Genomic DNA, 18,489 nt, shown 5'->3' with positions numbered 1-18,489 from the left:
CATGGCTACTACACTGGATCAATTAACACAGGATGACGGAGAATGAACCTTCAGGATGGGAATATTGTTCCCTGATCCCATGTGGGGATACTTTAACCAGAAGAGGAGGATATGCTGACACTTTAAAAGCTGCATGAGAGACACTGTCCTATAAGGAAACTTTGCTGAAGAGCCCAGCAGAATGAGGAGGAAGGTGGGTTCATGTGGTGTGAATGGGACGGGATAGTCGGACTCAAATGTACGATTCAGGGATGAACATCACCCCAGCGATGGCACCTCTGTCTCCAGGGCTGGGTTGCAGCCAACCACTGTCCTCTTTGTCACCCAAGAAGACCACCTTTCAGTCTTTGGGATCTTTGCCATCAGGAATGTTCTCCCCCTCACTGGCTAGGGGCTCCTTCCATCAGGCAAAACAGGCCTCGAGCCCCTTGAATTCGCCCACCCCGTCCATAATGAGCTCCCCAAAACTCTGGCAGAAAGCATCCATATCTAGACTCGCAGAGGAGTTTTTCTGGATTGGTGGCAGCGTGGTTGCACAGCCTAAATGGAGACTGGGTCAGATAGGTAAGACTCACCAATGACTCATTAAATAATTTTGCATTCTGGACAGGAGAGTGACTTTTGGTTTATGCCAGAGAGGAGGGAGTTGCAGAGAAGATAAATATGTGAATGACTTTTCCCAGATCAGGGTGTGAAAGTATTGGCTTGTTTCTGGAGATGTTTCTCATTTGGAGGAAGCAGGACTGGATAACCTTTGTGATGTGTTGGTCAAAACTACTGGCAACAGACTTCATATTGGCAGACAGGGGACCAAGGGCACTCTGAATGGGATTAATGGGGTTTGGTGGATTGAACAATATTATTTCTGATTTTGAGTTGTTGAGTTGTAATAGGTTTTGTGCCATCCAACAGTTAATGTCATTGAGACAATCATAAACAGCAGACTGTCTGGGTCACAAGGTCTTGACGCACTGGATGACTTGGACAAGTGGAAGTATTTAGATAGAAAATAAAATTGGGCCTAAAACTGAACCTTGCAGTACGCCACAAGTATGTTCTTCCTAAAAGGTAAAACCAACTAAGTGCAGTACCCCTCATGCCAACCCAGGTTTTAAGACGGTCAATTAAAATGGCATGATCTGCAGTTTCAAAAGCTGCACTTAAGTCTTAAAAGAATTAAAATTGTGCTCTTTCTCCCCTGTAGGCTGCTGAAAAGGTCATTGGTTACATTTAGGAGGGCAGATTAAAAAAAGACAGAGAGCCTACAAAATGTCCCTACTAGCATCTAAAACATGCTGAATGTTAATGCAGAATGTCAACAGGTTATTTAGCAGAAGCTGTAAACTTTAAAAAGGGAAATTACAACTGGACACATATGATATTATTGTGATATATATATATACACCACAACCTATGAATTTGAAACTAACCATTACAAACTCACTAAACACTATGTTAACATGTTATCTTCTTGTAAATGGCATCCAAAATATGGGTGTTCCACTTACAGTATAACAGAACAGAGACGCAGGGAAGCTGGGAGGCCTGTGAGTAGATAATGGGCATATGGACAGTAGACAATCCTTAAGGATTAGCCTGAATGATGTGCCAGGTTGCGTCACATCAATCTGAGCTTCAGATTACAAACAAAGGTTACCTACTCTCAGCAGACAAAACAATCACACCACTTCACCATGAAGAAGCATGGCCTGAATGTTACAATAAAATTGTTGCATCTGAGATGCTTTTTCAGTACAAGCACTATGGACACACCATTTAGATTTGAACAAAGAAATGTGGACAAATAATTTGAATCTTTGTGAGGCAGCTGATAATTGATTGATTTGTTTTTGTTTTTGGACAATAATGATTTTAGGGTTGTGTATCTTTTCTTTCTTGTGCCTCTTATCATTAACACATAAACAGCTACTTAAATCCCTGTGTGACGCAGCCTATAATCTCATAAACAAGTGCTTGATGGTAAACCCCTACTTGTCTCGGTAGCTTCAGGGATTCCTTTGAGTTAGTCATAATGTCTTCCTTCACAAAATCACAACGCTTGTACGGAAGCATTTCACATTACACACTCTTGACTAAATCAGTGGGAAAATGGAAAATCTTAAGCACCAACATGTTACATTTCACTTATAAACTTCACAGAAACACAATGTGAATGGACTTCATCTGATGTTTGTACTAAATAAATAACAATGTGATCATCCCACAACTATTTGACCACTGATCAATAACGTGTCTCTTTGTGCTCTCATGTAGTGGAGAGGTGTATGTGCACCATGCAGACTGGCACTCAGATGACCAAGCTGAAGGGGAAGAAGAAAGGACTGGTCCGATTCTTTTACCTGGACGAGCACAAATCTTGCATCCGATGGCGGCCCTCCAGGAAACACGACAAGGCCAAAAGTGAGCCATCACTACTCTGAATTTACAGAGCTGAACATCTGAGTGTGTATTTATCAGGCTGCTCTTGTGGATAGTTTTGGTTTTGAGGTTGTGCTCAAGATCAAACTATTCAGCACTGCTCACATGTCAAGAGCGTAACTGCTTTAAAGTCACCATTACCAATAGACAAATTAGATCTATCAAAGATTAGGAGGGTAATAAATAGATTGAACCTCCTCTTCTCTCAGTGGGCCTACAGGATGCTAAAATGACTTCACTTTCATCTTGCATTACTGTTCTGTAATGAGCTATTGTATTTGATACCCTGTGAATTACAATAAAAATGCATTCTATTACAGCATTATTTTAAGCAAACCTAAAATCTATACTGTATATAATCAATTATAAATCTTGAAGGCAATTATTTACATCAAATATTTCTTCATTTTCACTGTAAATAGCCCTGGTTAACCTGAAAAAGAAATTGTACAATGCATCTATATTTGAAGCTAATGAGTAGCGGATAAATGGAAGCAGCACAAAAATGCTGTTTTTGATAAAGGACTGAAAGGGATAACATGCAGGCAATCAGAGATAAACAAAGACATTTACAAGTAGTTTTTCAGCACAAATAGAGTCTGAGGGCAATCCAACCTGTTCCAACCAAACACTTAGTAATTTAAAATGATGGAAAGCTCTGAATGATCACTACAACCTTCCTTGATTATCTGTTTCAGTAACTATTGATTCCATCCATGAAGTCTGTGAGGGGAAAAAATCTGAGATCTTCAGGCGATACGCAGACAACCGTTTCGACCCAAACTGCTGCTTCAGTATTTACTATGGGGAGCGAGTGAAGTCCCTGGACCTTGTCTCCACCAACGCAGAGGAGGCCCGCACATGGATCACTGGGCTGAAATACCTCATGGCTGGTATCAGTGATGAAGACAGTTTGGCCCGAAGGCAACGCACTCGTGATCAATATCCTTTATCTAGCCACTCATGCATATATTCAATGTCTAAATGACAATATGATTAACCGCTACAAATACATCACTTCATATTCAACTGATTATTTAGCCTAACAGTTATGATAACTGAACTGAATAATTAGACCAGTTGCACAAGTTGAACAACAGAACAACACAAATTAACTGACCTGATCATGAACCTTAACTGCAGCCTTACATGGTTACAGCAGACTTTTTCTGAGGCCGACAAAAACGGAGATGGTACCTTGAGCATTGGAGAGGTTCACCAGCTGCTCCACAAACTCAATGTGAATTTACCCAAGCAGAAAGTCAGGGAGATGTTTCAGGTAAGTCTTACAACCACGACCCACCATCAAAACTACTTCTGAGCTTTTGTATATTTAGTAATCTAGTATCACTAATACAGCATCTCCTTACAGGAAATGTTGATTCATCCAATCGGGGTTGCATGGCTGCAAAACATAATTATATTCAACTGCATGATTTATCTTGTGACATGAGTGACAGCTCTACTTTGGTAATGCACAGTAGAAAAAAAAATAAAGTAACAGGACTAAGAGTCTGCAGAGATGCCAACTCTGTGAAGCTTTAGTCAGCACCAGCTGTGCTATGCACTAAATGCTGCATAGCATGCTTGCAATGCTGGTGTTAACCATGGACACCATCTTTATTGAGTATGTTAGGATACTAATGTTCAACAATCAGCACAAAAGTATTACTTAGACAAATGAGAATGGCATTAGTTTTGCATTGGTTTAGTTATTTGTCATTAGTTATTTGTCATAAACCAACTTGATGTTGGCAGTTTAAAGGCAATTCATCCAATATTTGTTGAGACATTTCATTCAGAACCACAAATGTCAAACTCATAGTGCAGTTAGAGAAAAAGTCAGGGGACTTCAGTAGCAGTACCATGACTATCTTTTCAAAATGTAATGGTAATATATTTCAGATATATGGTAAGATATTTCAGTCTGGACCAAAGTGGTGGACTGACAAACAGAATTCCACTGACAGAGCCACACCACACTGATAGCATGGCTAAAATAAATAGAGAGGTTTGTATATGGCAAAACATGGCATATAGCACAAAACATTTTTAAACCAGAAAAGCACGGGTACGCTTCCTCGGAGAACAAACTGGTGTAGGAAAGAAACAGGGGTGAAAGAATCATTAAAACCTTTAAGTCAAAGAAGAGGGTTAACAGTGGAAAATCCTCAGTGTTCCCTTAAGAAGCCGAATCTCAAAGTGATCTTCACATCATTTTCGTCATTTAAGCAGTGAGTCAAAAAAAAAGGAGATGGAGCCAGCAGATAAATATGTATATACGGTATTTTGGCAGGAGGGTGCCACAGGAAGGCCATATGGCCACCGCTGAACAGATGGCTTCAGCTACACTGTAATATTGCTTTAGTTCAGCAGCTCACTGTCCCTCCTCCTGATGATGATAGTCTCTGTGAAAGAACTCCATCTTGTTTGATGGTGACAGAGAGATATATCCTTCAGATGGGTATATATGGTGGTACATATTTTCTTTGGCAGGGTGGTTATCTCAAATCACACATACTGAAAGAGTTATGTCTGTCTCATAAAAGACTTTTGTCACTATCTGTAGGAAGCAGACACAGACGAGAACCAAGGCTCTCTGGGTTTTGAAGAATTCTGTTCGTTCTATAAGATGATTTCCACACGCAGAGACCTCTATCTGATAATGATCTCCTACAGCAATCAGAAAGAAGTCATGGATCTCCACGACCTTGCGCGCTTTCTGGAAAATGAACAGAAGGTACAACATGCTAAGTAAAAATAATCTGTCATTTCAGGTAAAAGGAACATCCTATTGTGTTTTTTTTCCATTTCAATAATTTTCATTAAATCAAACCCCATTCTTGACACATGGTTCATGGTCAGTTTTTGTTCAACAGTATCCATTCAATGTATTTACGTCTTTAATTACTTCTCTTTATAGTATTTTTCATTGTTTGTGGCAGAGTCTGATATGAGCCTCTCAAATTTAAGTTAATGGAAAGCAGTGAGAAAAAGTTATAAGCCCTCTATTTTAAAAGAACTTCAGTTACTAAAAATGTAAACCGAACATTTTCTAGGGCTGCTACTTCATCATAAAAGCACTGAACTGACTCGACATACTGTATGTGTAAAACTCTGAGTAAGTTCACCAAAAAGATGATTCCTGCTGTTGTTTTATTTACAGATGCGCGGCCTGGCCAAAGAGCACCTTGTCGACATAGTGGCAAAGTTTGAGCCATGTCCTGAGAACCTGCAGCGTATGGTACTGGGTATCGATGGTATGGCAAATTCCCATATATGCATATATGCAAATTAAGTATCAGTAACATCACATGTGTTGCTTGGACCAGACATCACATAGACATAAAATCAAAACACCTGGTCTGAAACTTTCTTCCTTAAGGTTTTACAAACTATATGCGGAGTCCTGCAGGCGATATCTTCAACCCCGAGCACAATCAGGTGAACCAGGACATGACGCAGCCTCTCTGTAACTACTTTATTGCCACATCACATAACACCTACTTGACAGGAGACCAGCTGCTGTCTCAGTCTAGAGTGGAAATGTATGCCTATGTTCTCCAGGCTGGCTGTCGCTGTGTGGAGGGTAAGAGCCTGCAAAACCCTGAACTTCAGCTCTCTTCACTGTAATTTCATATCCATACAGGCCTCACAGTCCAGGTAATGTACTCTCTTTCTTCTTTTTTCAGTGGACTGCTGGGATGGGCCAGATGGAGAACCCATTATACATCATGGTTACACCCTGACATCCAAAATCCTCTTCAAAGATGTTATTGAAACAATCAACAAATATGCCTTCACGAAATCACAGTCAGTGCTCCTGGTCCTGATATTCATACAGTTTGTATTATGGCCTGTTTAACATGCTGGCTCTGTAATTCATTTGTCATCACCTCACCCCTCCCTCTCCCCAGATACCCAGTGATCTTGTCCATAGAGAACCACTGCACTGTGCCTCAGCAGAAAAAAATGGCTGAGCATCTGAGAGAGGTGCTGCAGGACAAACTGGACCTGTCCAATGTCAATGTGCATGAATGCAAGAAGCTGCCCTCTCCTGAGATCCTCAAAGGGAAGGTTTTAGTCAAGGTAAAATTGTTTTTAGCAAAACATGGTATTCTGTTCACTGCTCAGCTGAAAGGACTCACACAAAGTGAAAACATGACTCAATGAACAACAATGCTTTTTCAGGGAAAGAAGCTGCCAGCAAACCTTGACCCAGATGCAGAGGAAGGTGATGTGTCTGATGAAGACACGGGTGATGAGGAAGAGGAGGAAGATGATGATGATGATGATAACCCACAGGCTAGTGAAACTTTGAATCATAGATAGATAGATAGATAGATAGATAGATAGATAGATAGATAGATAGATAGATAGATAGATAGTTAGATAGATAGATAGATAGATAGATATTAATATATTATGTTTGACTGTTTCAGGATGGGAATAGTGTTACTTCAGCCAATCAGCCAAAAAAGAAGAGACGATTTGGCAGATCGATCATAAGGAGCTTCAAACGAAAGGTCTGACATTTGTTAATTTTGTCAAGCTTTTGAAGGGTTCTGTAAACGATCGTTACTGCCACTAGATGTCGCACTAGACCACCAGCATCTCAGACCAAAACAATTGCTTCGTCAGCCACACCTCCAGCCTCGGTTTGGCCACGACCCCGACTCCCCTCCCTTGACGTTTTCAGTCATCCAGGAATCCCAGTGGAAACAGCCACAAAACACACAGCAAGAAGCACAACTGAAGAAAGCTACCATGTGTACAAGACAGCCAAAACAAAAACAAACACTCCAGCCACAACCATTAGCCCACGCTAGCAGTGCCGCGATATGCTCCACGGCAACGGAGGCAGAAAGCTAGTTAGCTAGCGATAGCAACATTTTTGCCGATCAAACTCATAATACAGTTAACAGCAAATTAGCTCACGTAATCATGCCTTCTGTAGCCGGTCACTAATGAAAACAAACACGCAACATTGTGTAGCCATCAGGGTACTTACACGTTGAAGAGAAGAAAAGCCAGTTTGGAGTCAAGCTGGAGCCCTTTAGCAGCTCGTAGGTCTCTCCATCTCAGTAAAGCCAAGCCGGTACAGGCTCCAGGGTCGGCTGGGACCAGAGCCAGGAGGACCCTTAAGACACCGATGGAGCCAGTAGACACTTTTAAAACTTTTAAAACTTTATGGATGTTCTGACAGGCCACCAGGGTTTGAGCTAGTAGTAGCCATGGGCCACGTCGCATCTCACCTGACCTGTGGGCGGTCCCGTGTCTCTTTAAACAGTTGTATAGGGACTCCCATGCACTAACACGCACGCTTACACGCACTAACACGCATGTGCTGCCAGATCAGATAAGGATACAGAGAAACTCAGATTACCCAGTTTGTGACTTTGTTTTCTGCTCAGGACGTCATTACTGCACTATATTTTTAGATAGAAAATAATTGTTTGCTGCTGTATTATTGTTTAAAATCTCATTCACAGAACTTGAATTTTAACCACAGTTCCTCTGATAAATATGCTAGTAAAAATTTGCTTACTGTTTAGACTAGTTTGAAACTTTTTTTTAATGATCTTTTTCAGAGGAAAAAGAGAATTCGAGTAAAAAATAAAGCGATGTCTGATGGAGAGTCGGACAACAGCAGCAGCAGGGAAAGGACCCAGATTGTTTATCATCCCAAGTAAGACTGTTAGTCATTTATTGAATTAAGACATTCTAGCGATCTAATGCTCCTAGTATTCTCATATACACTTATACTTACTATAACTCTTTCTTCAGGAAGAGAAAAACGATGAGGTTGTCTCGAGCTCTGTCTGACCTGGTCAAATACACGAAATCTGTCCGCGTGCATGACATAGAAACTCAAGGTAAATTCAAGAGACATTAAAGTGAACATCCAACTAGGTTTTTTTTTCGTTTGTTTACCACAAGTATATCCCACCGTTCATTGTAAGTTTTAAGAATGGATCCTTGATGCTATCTTGTTTCTATCTGGCAGCATTTGCGAACAGCTGGCAGGTATCATCCCTCAATGAGACTGTTATGAACCAGATCTTACAGCTGAAGCCAGGTGGGTTAGTGCGTTTCAACCAGCGCCAGCTTCTAAGAGTCTACCCGTCCAACTACAGAGTGGACTCCAGCAACTTCAACCCACAACCATACTGGAATGCAGGGTGTCACATGGGTAAGACCATCAGAGACTACAATAGGCTCTTGCCTCATTTTAGAAAATAACAAAAGCTGCCTGTTCAATATTGTAGCAGCTCTTGATTTGTATAAATGTGTGTTTCATTTTAGTTGCAATGAACTATCAGACAGAGGGACGTATGCTTGAACTGAACCAAGCCAAGTTCTCAAGCAATGGAAACTGTGGATATATCCTGAAACCTAAGTGCATGTGTAAAGGTATGTGTATATTACAGTGTGTGAAGAGTGAATGGCAGATGTCTCTGTGTGAAAACAGTGTAACTTTTCTTGGTTTTGTTTTTTTTTTTCTCAGCTGCCTTTAACCCCATGTTGGAGGATCCTCTACCAGGACACAGAAAGACTCAGTTAGTGCTAAAGATCATCAGTGGACAGCAGCTTCCCAAACCTAAAGACTCAATGTTTGGGGACAGAGGAGAGGTGAGGCCAAAATACACTGGCATAAAATCGTGGCTACATCATTAAGAAACACCTTTAAAAAAACAATTTTATCACTAAAATTCTGTTTTTCTTCATGTTTTTACACTTTCAGATTATTGATCCCTTTGTGGAGGTTGAGATTATCGGTCTACCTGTTGATTGTTCCAAGCAGCAGACCAGAGTGGTGGATGATAATGGTATCTGTGCAAAGTCCATCTTGCAATTCAAAGTTTGTCAAACCGAGTCGAGTTCTGTGCTTCGAACTCTGTGTAACTTCCCTTCTTCTGTCACTCAGGTTTCAACCCAATGTGGGAGGAGACCCTCGTCTTCAATATTCAAATGCCACAGATCGCCTTGGTGCGTTTCCAGGTGTGGGATCATGATCCTATTGGACGAGATTTCATTGGACAGAGGACTGTAGCTTTCACCAGCATTATGCCAGGTACATAAAATGATATCTGTGATGGACATATTTTACTGTGAGCGTGCTCAGAGTACACTTTTCCAAAATATCTTTTGTAATGAAAAAAAAATCAGATTTTGGATAATATGCTTATTTGTTGTCATACAGAGAGAGAGACGATGCTTGAAGCCACTCTCATATCTGCCCAGTCAGTAAGGCTACAGACAGCAGCCAGTTAGCTTAGTGTAGCATAAAGACTGGAAACAGGCTCTTTCCAAAAGATCACAAAATACCAGCAGCTCTAAAACTCACTTATTAACACAATATATCTCACAGTAACTTGGTAATTACAAGCCTCCAAGAAGTTGCTGCACCCAGTCCCACACATAATCCTTCTTAAAAATGTCCTTTTTACACTTCAGTTTTCATACAGAAAAAAGAAATGAGACTTAACATGTCAATCAGTTAATTATGTGCAAGAAGCATATTTTCCAAATTCTTTAAATATGAAAGAAATTTAGTTTAACATGATTTTTTTAATGCAAAATTTGTAGGTTATCGGCATGTGTACCTGGAGGGGATGGCAGAGTCATCCATCTTTGTTCATGTCGCTATCAATGATATCACAGGAAAGGTGAGTAATTTCAAAATAACAAACACACATCTAATTTCAGCTTCATCTAAGTATATCTTAAAACCTTGTTGTGTCCATTGTAAAACAGATCAAACCCTCAAATGCAGTGCAAGCTGCCAGGAAACACATCCGAAAAGCAGCTCAGAAGCATATAAAGGGCCATCAAAGGCAGCCTTCTCTAGACTTCTCCGTCCTGTCCTCAGAAGACGGACGTGCTCTGTACTTCCGCAAGGATCTGGATACCATCTCTCAGGACAGCCGGAATGGGGAAATGTCTCCTCTGGTACATGGGCCAGCAGCCAAGGCTGCCATCCACAAAGGGACCATGAGTGAGCCAGTGAGGCGTGCTCACAGAGTCAAAATTCATGAACCACCAGAGACAAGGAGAGGGATCTTCAGCCGGATGTCCTCCACTGACTCCCACCACATGGGGCCTGCTCCCTGTGTGATAGCGGATAACTTTGACCTTGAGTCCTCTTCCCAGGCTTCTTGCCCTGATGGTCCTGCTCCTGACAGCCAAAATCCAATTCAAGAAGAATTGGAGAATGAACTTAATGAACCAACAGAGTCAAACTGTGCTGAGCAGGAGACACTTCAGACACTTGAACCAGAGCAGCCTGAACCATCTGAGGAATTATCAGTAGAACCAGAAACTGCAATTGAACCCGAGCGACCACCAGAAGCTTCGAGTCAGAGCGGTTCACTCCCTCAGCCTGAGCCCGTGCCACAGCCTCTGCCCCAGCCTGAAGCCAAACCTCCTCCACTTATCCCCCCAGCATCCCCCGCCAGGGTGAGACGGACCTTAGAGGCTCCAGCCACCCCCCGACCGCCCACCCCAATACGAACAAAGGCCCGCTCACGCAGTTGCCCTCGAAAACAGACTACCTCTCCTCAGACACCGATGGTGAAGCACAAACCTGCTTTCCACTGGCAAACACAGAGAGCACAAAACTGTGGCAGCTACAGTAACCAGGTGAGACACATACCCAATGGTCTCTGCCTGTCGGACAGCACATGCAGCAGCAGCGGCGGCAGCACCGACAGCCTGGAGTTTGTGCCCTCCTGTTTGCCAGCCGATGCAGAGAAGCGTGAGGGCACCCTGCAGAGGGAGATGAAGGCCCTTTTTGACCAGAAGATGAGAGAAATCCGCTGTAAATCACCACTTTTTCCAGATGGTGAGCCATGGATGATTTGGGATTGATATTTGTAGAGTAAAATAAAAAAACACATACGAAAGTGGCTGTATTAAATCCTGATTTTTGTTTGTACTTTTTTTTTGTGTTTTCTAGATTCGACCACAGTTTAAATTTGTGACTCCAAAGACAACAAGCTTCTTCAGAAGACGCAGAGGAAGATGAACAACAAAGGAGGTGTGGGAGAACAAACAAAATGTGACTGAGTCACAAAATAGTTCTGATTTTCTTTCTAGATACATGGGAAGACACGAAGCAGAATTTCACAATTAGACAGTTTTTTTTTTTTTATTATTTTAGGTCTGCTGTAATGTTTACAATCCACACTGTTGTACTCATGCTGCTGGAATGTTTACAAACAACACAGTTTTTATGCATGAAATACTTTTTAAAAAGAAATTGATGCCATTGCCAACTGTACAAAACAGCATGATGTAGAGTCATAGAAAAGTAACAGCAAACTCATAAAGTACATGATCCCTATTTGTTAGTAAAAAGTTTTCAAGTTTAAACAAGAATCGTTTCAACAGTTATTTTCATAATATTTTAACTATAATGTTTGCTTTTTCATTGGAACTGTAGCATTTGTACTTGAAAATCAATAAACTAATTATTTTTAATAAAAATGCAAGTTTTTTTATTTTCTAATGTATCTTTTCAAGTAAGAAAGTTCAAAACCTACACTTCAGCTAATGTTTCTGTCAAATGTCATCAAAAGAAAAAAAACTAAAAGTTAAAAGGATCACAGTTTTCAAACATGGTAAAAACATGTTTCTAGATCATTTCTATGCCTTTTCTTTATCTTTGTCTACATTTTCCTGGGGTCTGCTTGCATTGCTGGTCCTCAAGCGCAGACTCAGTTCTTCAGTCAGCACAGTGCAACAGGATTTCTGAGGGAGAGATAAAAATATAAGTTGTGAAATAAATCAGTTAATGTGTTAATATGTTGATGAATTTAATGTGAACGTGGCCAGACTCATACCAAGAAGGAGCTTTTAGAACAAAACAGAACTGCACTAAAAATAAATCATATTACAAAAAGAATTAAAGTGCCCAGATATGTGATTCTACCTTTAACAAAAAGGCTCTTGTCAATTGAAGGATGAGTGAATTTATTACCTCTGATCAGAAAGTTACATCGTACACAATTATGACAAGGAAAATTACCACTGGGGATGTTATTGGGTGTTATTGGCATATCAGATTTAACTAGTCTCTTATGTCAGACACCCTCTTGTGGCAGAATCTAGGAGGTGACTCAACGAGTTTGCCAATGTTGGAGTTAGATGCAGTTAGATATGCAGTGTTTATGAACCACATCTTCAACAGACTTATAAATTGGGCTATACGTAGACAAAAACTAAATGTGATGTCGGCTCCTGACTGGTTTAACAACCAGAAGTTCATTATAATTAATTTGTTTTGCTTGAAGCTGACGAGACAACCAACTGATTAATTACAGTGTTGCTTTTAACTATAACAAATTATTTGGTCTTTAAATGGTTCAGCAAACGCTGCAGTCTCCAGGCTTATGAAAGAGTTTCAAATCCTACAGTATAAACACAAGATACATATTGTCAAGCTGAAAACAATACTACTTGCATTAGTTTCTGGAAAGTTAACACTTTGGCGATGAAGGTTTTTTTTTTTTTTCTGTCAGCAGTAATGTGATTTGTGAATGCATTTGCAAATACCCTCTGCTCCACTGCACCCCTGCGACTCTTGGAGGTGAGCTCCAGGACAGCCAACAGTGCTCCCAGCCCCAAGCCCAGGGAAAGAACCAGGAACATCCCCTTGAGGCTGTGCAGCTGCACAGGTGAAGACTTGGTCCTGTCTGCTATGCAGCTGCTGGCCCACCACTTGCTTCGCAGGTAAGCCAACTCTCCAGCTTCACTCAGTTGAAGGATCGCTACACTGAGGTTCTTTATCAAAGGAGAACCTTGAAGAAATTAATAGGTGTAATGTTAGCTACACTATTTTAACATTTTTTCTTTTTAATTCAATTATTTAGAGGTTTTAAAATGAGCAGCCTCACCAAACGCAGCAGCAATGCTGTATCCTCTCATGCCAACAACTTCATGAGCTCTGACCAGTTCACAATGCCGCGCCACTGCCAAGTCTAGAGAGACAGATTCTCCAATGAAGGCGAAGTTGCCCTCTTTTGCACGCCGGACCCCCTCATCCATAGATGATACAAAACTCTTAGTTCTCTCCATGTGTTCATAGATTCTGCGATACACTGGGTTGTTTGAATTCTGGATGAAGGAGAAAATAATAATTGGATTGCATAAAAGCTGCCATGAGATAAGTGATCCAATGCACGAGTTGTCTTTCAAGTCTTAACAACTGAGAGATCAACATCTTCATTCTCACCTTAAAGAAGGCAAGGGTGGAAGAACCAGCCAGGCAGCCATACTCAATTGTGTCCTGATTGGCCAAGTCCTCAAACCCTTTCACCATCAGCTGAGCGGACTCAGAGCTCTTAGAGGAGCTGAGGTTGGAGAAATAACAAGCCAGGAGGACAACAGTAAAAAACCACCAGCTGCAGCAGATGACACGACCTGAAAGAGCTTTGGGGTGAGGACCAGCACCTGGCAACACAAAAAGGAACACAAGGAAAAAATGGCAGTCTATATGAGAAAGAGAATTTTTGCGGATAAAAAGAAACAAATGAGTAGTACAGAGACTCTCCTCTCCATTTGCTGTGTTGGCATACGAAGTGTCTGGTTTTGCTGTTTACCTTGAAGAGTCAGAGCTCCAGCTGTGTACCACAGGCTGTGGAGGAGGCTGAATCTGTTCTGTTCACTCTGAGGCTGACTCCACTCACACGGGCTGATTCTGTATTCACGTAAAAAAAAAAAAAAGAATCATTAATGTGACACCACTCCACTGCTGGCAAAAATGTGGAAATATCCCCAGAAAATAAGTAGATGTTCACATTTAAATCCATATACAACCCCATCAGTAAATATCGATAAATAGATGAAAGATTCAACTTCTTGCATTACCAACCTGGCAACTATAAAGATGCTTGCAGCAGTCCCCAGATAGGCAATGAGGATGCCGACCCAGGTCTCAGCTGTAAAGGGGGTCAGAAAATCAAAGAAGCCTGATCCCTCCGAGATGTCCTTCCTCAGCAGGATGCTGATTCCTGTTTGCATGAATGGTTTGGTCATCCCCACGGCTTTCTCACGGGCTGCAGTGAGAGTCAGTGGAGCGATCGCAAGATCTGCCTCCTGCAGGGGAATGCATAAAAACATTGAACGTGTGTAAGAAGATATTATAGACAAACATTTATAGAAAATTCTTAAGGTGTTGAAGAGTTTTAAATTTAACCAACAACCCCGCCACATATTGACTTATTTTGAATGCATCAGTTGCCAGTTCGACGACTCAAGCTTCTACAGAGTACTCTGCTGTCCTTTGACTCCTTCAAATGTCAGTTTTCATATACTCACCCCTCTCACCACCTCTCCAATCATCCCATTCCAGTTCCCATTGTCATCCTGCCTGCCGTACGAACCATCTTTCACCAGCTGCACTCTGTACTTAAAGCCCAGTTTCTTGGCAACTTCAGACAGCAGGTCCATGCAAAAGCCTTCCAGCTGAGTGCCCTTGGAAATTGTATATGGCTCTTGCTATAAGGAAAAATGTTGAAACATAATCAGTAAAACGTGCTTTATCTTTGATCTTGTATTCACAGTGACAAGCTTAAGTATTAAGAGTCAGAAAGGTAAAGATAAAACTACCTTTATTGTTGTGATTCTCAGCTCAGATTGCACTGATGATGAGGGGGAAGAGTAAGGAGCGAGTTAATGCAATAACATTTGGATTAGTAGCTCCCAAACTTTTCTTAATTTTTCTCAAAAGTATCTTTTACACAACCATGTCTCAACAATTATCAATTGGATAAACATGAAATTTTATACAGACATTCGTGGCCACCAGAGGATGAATCCCTTTGTCTTTGTTGATCCTCTGACTTATTATCTAGCAACAACGGCAGGTCCTAGTTCTCAAATATCTGGTGAAATATCTTAATAACTACAGGATGGATTGGCACAAAGGATTTCGGTGATGGTGACTTTACTGACATTAGTATCTAGTTTAAAGCATTGCAAAAGAAGCTAGCATGGATGTAGACTCTTGCTAATAGGATTTTTGCATTTATAGCTTAGTTCTTTTTTGATATGGTTGAAAATGCAATATAAAATGCAGACAATGTAAATGTTACCCCATTCTTGGGGTGAAACATTATTAAAAATGTATAATAAATCTTGTATAAATCATCTTGTCTATGAAAACTGAACAGTTGGGATGGAATGAGGACAAAACAAATAATGAGGATACAATACAGTAAGAGAGCAACTCAGAATCTAAGACTCATTTGTGCAGGGGCCGTCTTCAGACTTTGCTCTGACACGCAGAGATGTCTGAGGTGAATTTTGGGGTACATGAATTGACCTTCTAGCCACAACTGGTTTCCGGTATCCTAGAGATCTGGCCAATCTCCTCTTCTACTTGAAAAACATTTTGCAGACCACAATCTATTTAGAGCAGTGTGTTAATTCAAAGAGTCTCAGTGCCATGGCACTGTGGGATGGGAGGGCAGTCAAAGAGTATCAAAAGCCTCAATTCAGGCCAAGGCCTCAGGGATCCATCACCACGGGGTGATCCTGACAACCATCAGATCCTCCTTTTCAAAAGATGACACGTATACAAGCTCTTCAAGCCCCTGTCACTTTTTGGCCACTCTGAACACAGAGTCTTTGTTTGCTCCATAGAGTTGATTTATTGCCATTTTTTGTGACAGTGTCTACTGGCTTGCTTCCTTGTCTGTTTTTCTACAAGAGTTGGACAGGATGTGGCACTACACTTTGATATTCATCCGATTTGACAGTCTATGTATTTATGTCTTGTCAAGCCTGAGAAATTTCTACCAAATCCAGCAGTGAAAACATGAGGAATTTGGCACAAGTAAAAAGCAAGCTGCCACCACACTGAATTACAAATGCAGTGACCGGGTCAAACTTAGAAATATTAGTGTCCAGAAACCAATTTTTTTTCTTTCTTTTTTTTCTAATGTTGTCAATCAGACCGACTTCTACATCAGCGTACACTCGATCACTTTATACATTTGAGGTAAAAAAAAAACAACAAAACAATTGTCAGCATTGTCTAACAACCCTGGTTAAATCCTTTATATTGCTCTATTTCTGCATAAGTACAAACCTAAAATGAATAAAATTCTCTTACCTGCAGCACAGATTCCTGTTTCCAGGAAAAACCCAAAGGACAATGCAAAGAAGCCAAACAGCATCTTGTTTCTGCTGATCTGCATCCTAAGAGTTAAAAATAGACAGTTAGAGGTTGATGGTGCACCAGAATGATCACATGGATAAACTGAAATAAATGTATGTTCAGATCTTTCTTGATACAAATGCAAAAATGTGATTCATGCCATTATATTAAATAGTTTAAAAACTGAAAATCGGTGAGGAGAACATACAGAAGATGAATGTCCTTACCTGACAAGAGTCCAAGATGTGACTGCTGGATTGGCACGTCAGGCTTCAGACAGACCCCAGTAATGCTGCGTGATCTGAAGTTTTTCAGATTCAAATGTGTTAAGACAGCCAACGAAGTTTTTGTGGGTGGAGAAAGTGGAAGAATTTTGAAGGGTTGGGGAGAAGCAGCGTGAGGTACGAACATACAGCTTGCAGTATGGATTAATATGTGGTGATATGTACTAAGAATGACCCATAGAATATCTTAATAATATAAATGAATAAAAAAGCATCTGAGTCACATCATCTTGTTAGAGAGCAGTAACATAATACATGTATTGTACTTTAGCTAAGTATCATGGGTTTTGTGATATTTACATTACATGTGAACAAAGTTGAATATTTGAAGCTCATGAAACTATAGAGGCAGCTGTCACACAATGTATGTATAACACTTACACAAAGCTACTGTATACATAAAGTATAACTGTTGAAGAAGTACGTTGAATTTTTTAACCTTTATTTATTCAGGGTAGTTTCACTAAGAGGCAATTTTTCTTTTACAGCAACACACTGACCACATTCACACAGTTACACAGATTCACACCTGGAAGCTGCCCAGTACAACAGTCAGTACACGGTCCGACCTGTTGGCCACTGGAGCAGTTTGGGTTTCAGGGCATAGCTCAAGAGCACCACAGTAGTGCTGATGAGGGAGAGGCTTTTTTTCACTTTTCTCAGCCAGATTTGCTAGTCTTGGAAATGAGCCTGTGACCCTCCAGTCACACGTTTGCGTCTCTAACCTTGAGGCCGCCACGCCCCTGAATACAGATTAATGGAGACTAACACAAATATGAATGTTATTGGATTTTGGTCTCTTTTGGAGATGTTTGTGTCAAGCCTCAAAAGGCTCAGTATAAGTTTATATATGTATACAGAAGTTAACAAGCCAGCATCAGCCTTTGAAAGACAACATTTCCCTCTCCTCATTTTAAAGTAAAAAACAGATTGGCTTAAATCTTGTGATGCCCCAAACAAAAATCAAAATGTTGCAACACAAAGAGAAAAAAAGATGTAGAGTGAAGATATTCTTGCAAAGAACTGAACATAAAACTAGTCACCTATTGAGGAGAGTGCACACTGACCCTGGGAAGATATCTGAGGCTCAGTGAAGTGTTGAATTAAGAAAAGTAAGAAAGCCTTTTCTTAGGTCATAAATAAATAAAACCTTCCAGTCTGTTTAAAGCTAACCAAGACTGAAGATTTGTTTTTTGTTTCAAAATCAATATTTGGTACAGTCCTCCTTGACTGGTTTAGCTCTCTGAATAACTCTCGTCTACCTGACCACATACAGTAGGCTATGTGTTTTACAGTATGGGAGGGGGCATGCATAAAAATAAGACTGTTCTAGTACTGTTTGTGTGTTTGTTTGTTTTAGTTGAATTTGTATTTTACCATTCACATCTAAACCAATTGTCTTACTCTATATGGTTGCAGGTAGATATAGCTTGATATAAGCACATCACAGTTTAATCTGGATTGTGGAGACTATAAAATGAGTGATAATACATCAATAAATAAAAAAAAGCCTGCTGGCATGGTAAAATGACTTTATCTCAGCACGGGCAAATGATCCTGCTGCAATTTGAAGTAAGTGCATCTTCTCCTGCCAGTGGATGA

The 18,489-nt window shown here is 40.6% G+C and overlaps 2 protein-coding genes across 2 annotated transcripts; one reads left to right on the top strand and one right to left on the bottom strand.

Annotated features, from left to right (window-relative positions):
* Positions 1-251: 251 nt before the first annotated feature.
* Positions 252-11,488, top strand: LOC111222835 (1-phosphatidylinositol 4,5-bisphosphate phosphodiesterase eta-2-like). The gene is made up of 22 exons (XM_022746691.1): positions 252-294; positions 367-564; positions 2,275-2,421; positions 3,138-3,381; positions 3,589-3,718; positions 5,009-5,179; positions 5,606-5,699; positions 5,825-6,028; positions 6,132-6,252; positions 6,357-6,528; positions 6,631-6,744; positions 6,882-6,965; positions 8,031-8,128; positions 8,227-8,315; positions 8,447-8,632; positions 8,746-8,853; positions 8,948-9,072; positions 9,185-9,269; positions 9,368-9,514; positions 10,030-10,109; positions 10,198-11,284; positions 11,399-11,488. The coding sequence occupies exons 1-22, from the start codon at positions 252-254 to the stop codon at positions 11,413-11,415; spliced, it is 3,744 nt and encodes a 1,247-aa protein (XP_022602412.1). The 3' UTR covers positions 11,416-11,488.
* A 116-nt stretch (positions 11,489-11,604) lies between these two features.
* LOC111222885 (glutamate receptor U1-like) lies at positions 11,605-16,916 on the bottom strand. The gene is made up of 10 exons (XM_022746782.1): positions 16,831-16,916; positions 16,559-16,644; positions 15,052-15,083; positions 14,761-14,940; positions 14,315-14,538; positions 14,043-14,140; positions 13,676-13,893; positions 13,338-13,557; positions 12,997-13,241; positions 11,605-12,192 (listed from the first exon to the last, which is right to left on the bottom strand). Exons 2-10 carry the CDS (start codon positions 16,641-16,643, stop codon positions 12,088-12,090), a joined length of 1,407 nt encoding a protein of 468 aa, XP_022602503.1. The 5' UTR covers position 16,644; positions 16,831-16,916; the 3' UTR covers positions 11,605-12,087.
* Between the last annotated feature and the right edge of the window lie 1,573 nt (positions 16,917-18,489).

The sequence above is a fragment of the Seriola dumerili genome, unplaced genomic scaffold (assembly GCF_002260705.1).
Source record: "Seriola dumerili isolate Sdu_G_001 unplaced genomic scaffold, Sdu_1.0 BDQW01000109.1, whole genome shotgun sequence".
Classification (NCBI taxonomy): Eukaryota; Metazoa; Chordata; class Actinopteri; order Carangiformes; family Carangidae; genus Seriola; species Seriola dumerili.
The sequence above is the reverse complement of the archived record's forward strand: the minus strand, read 5'-3'. Positions and strand labels throughout refer to the sequence as shown.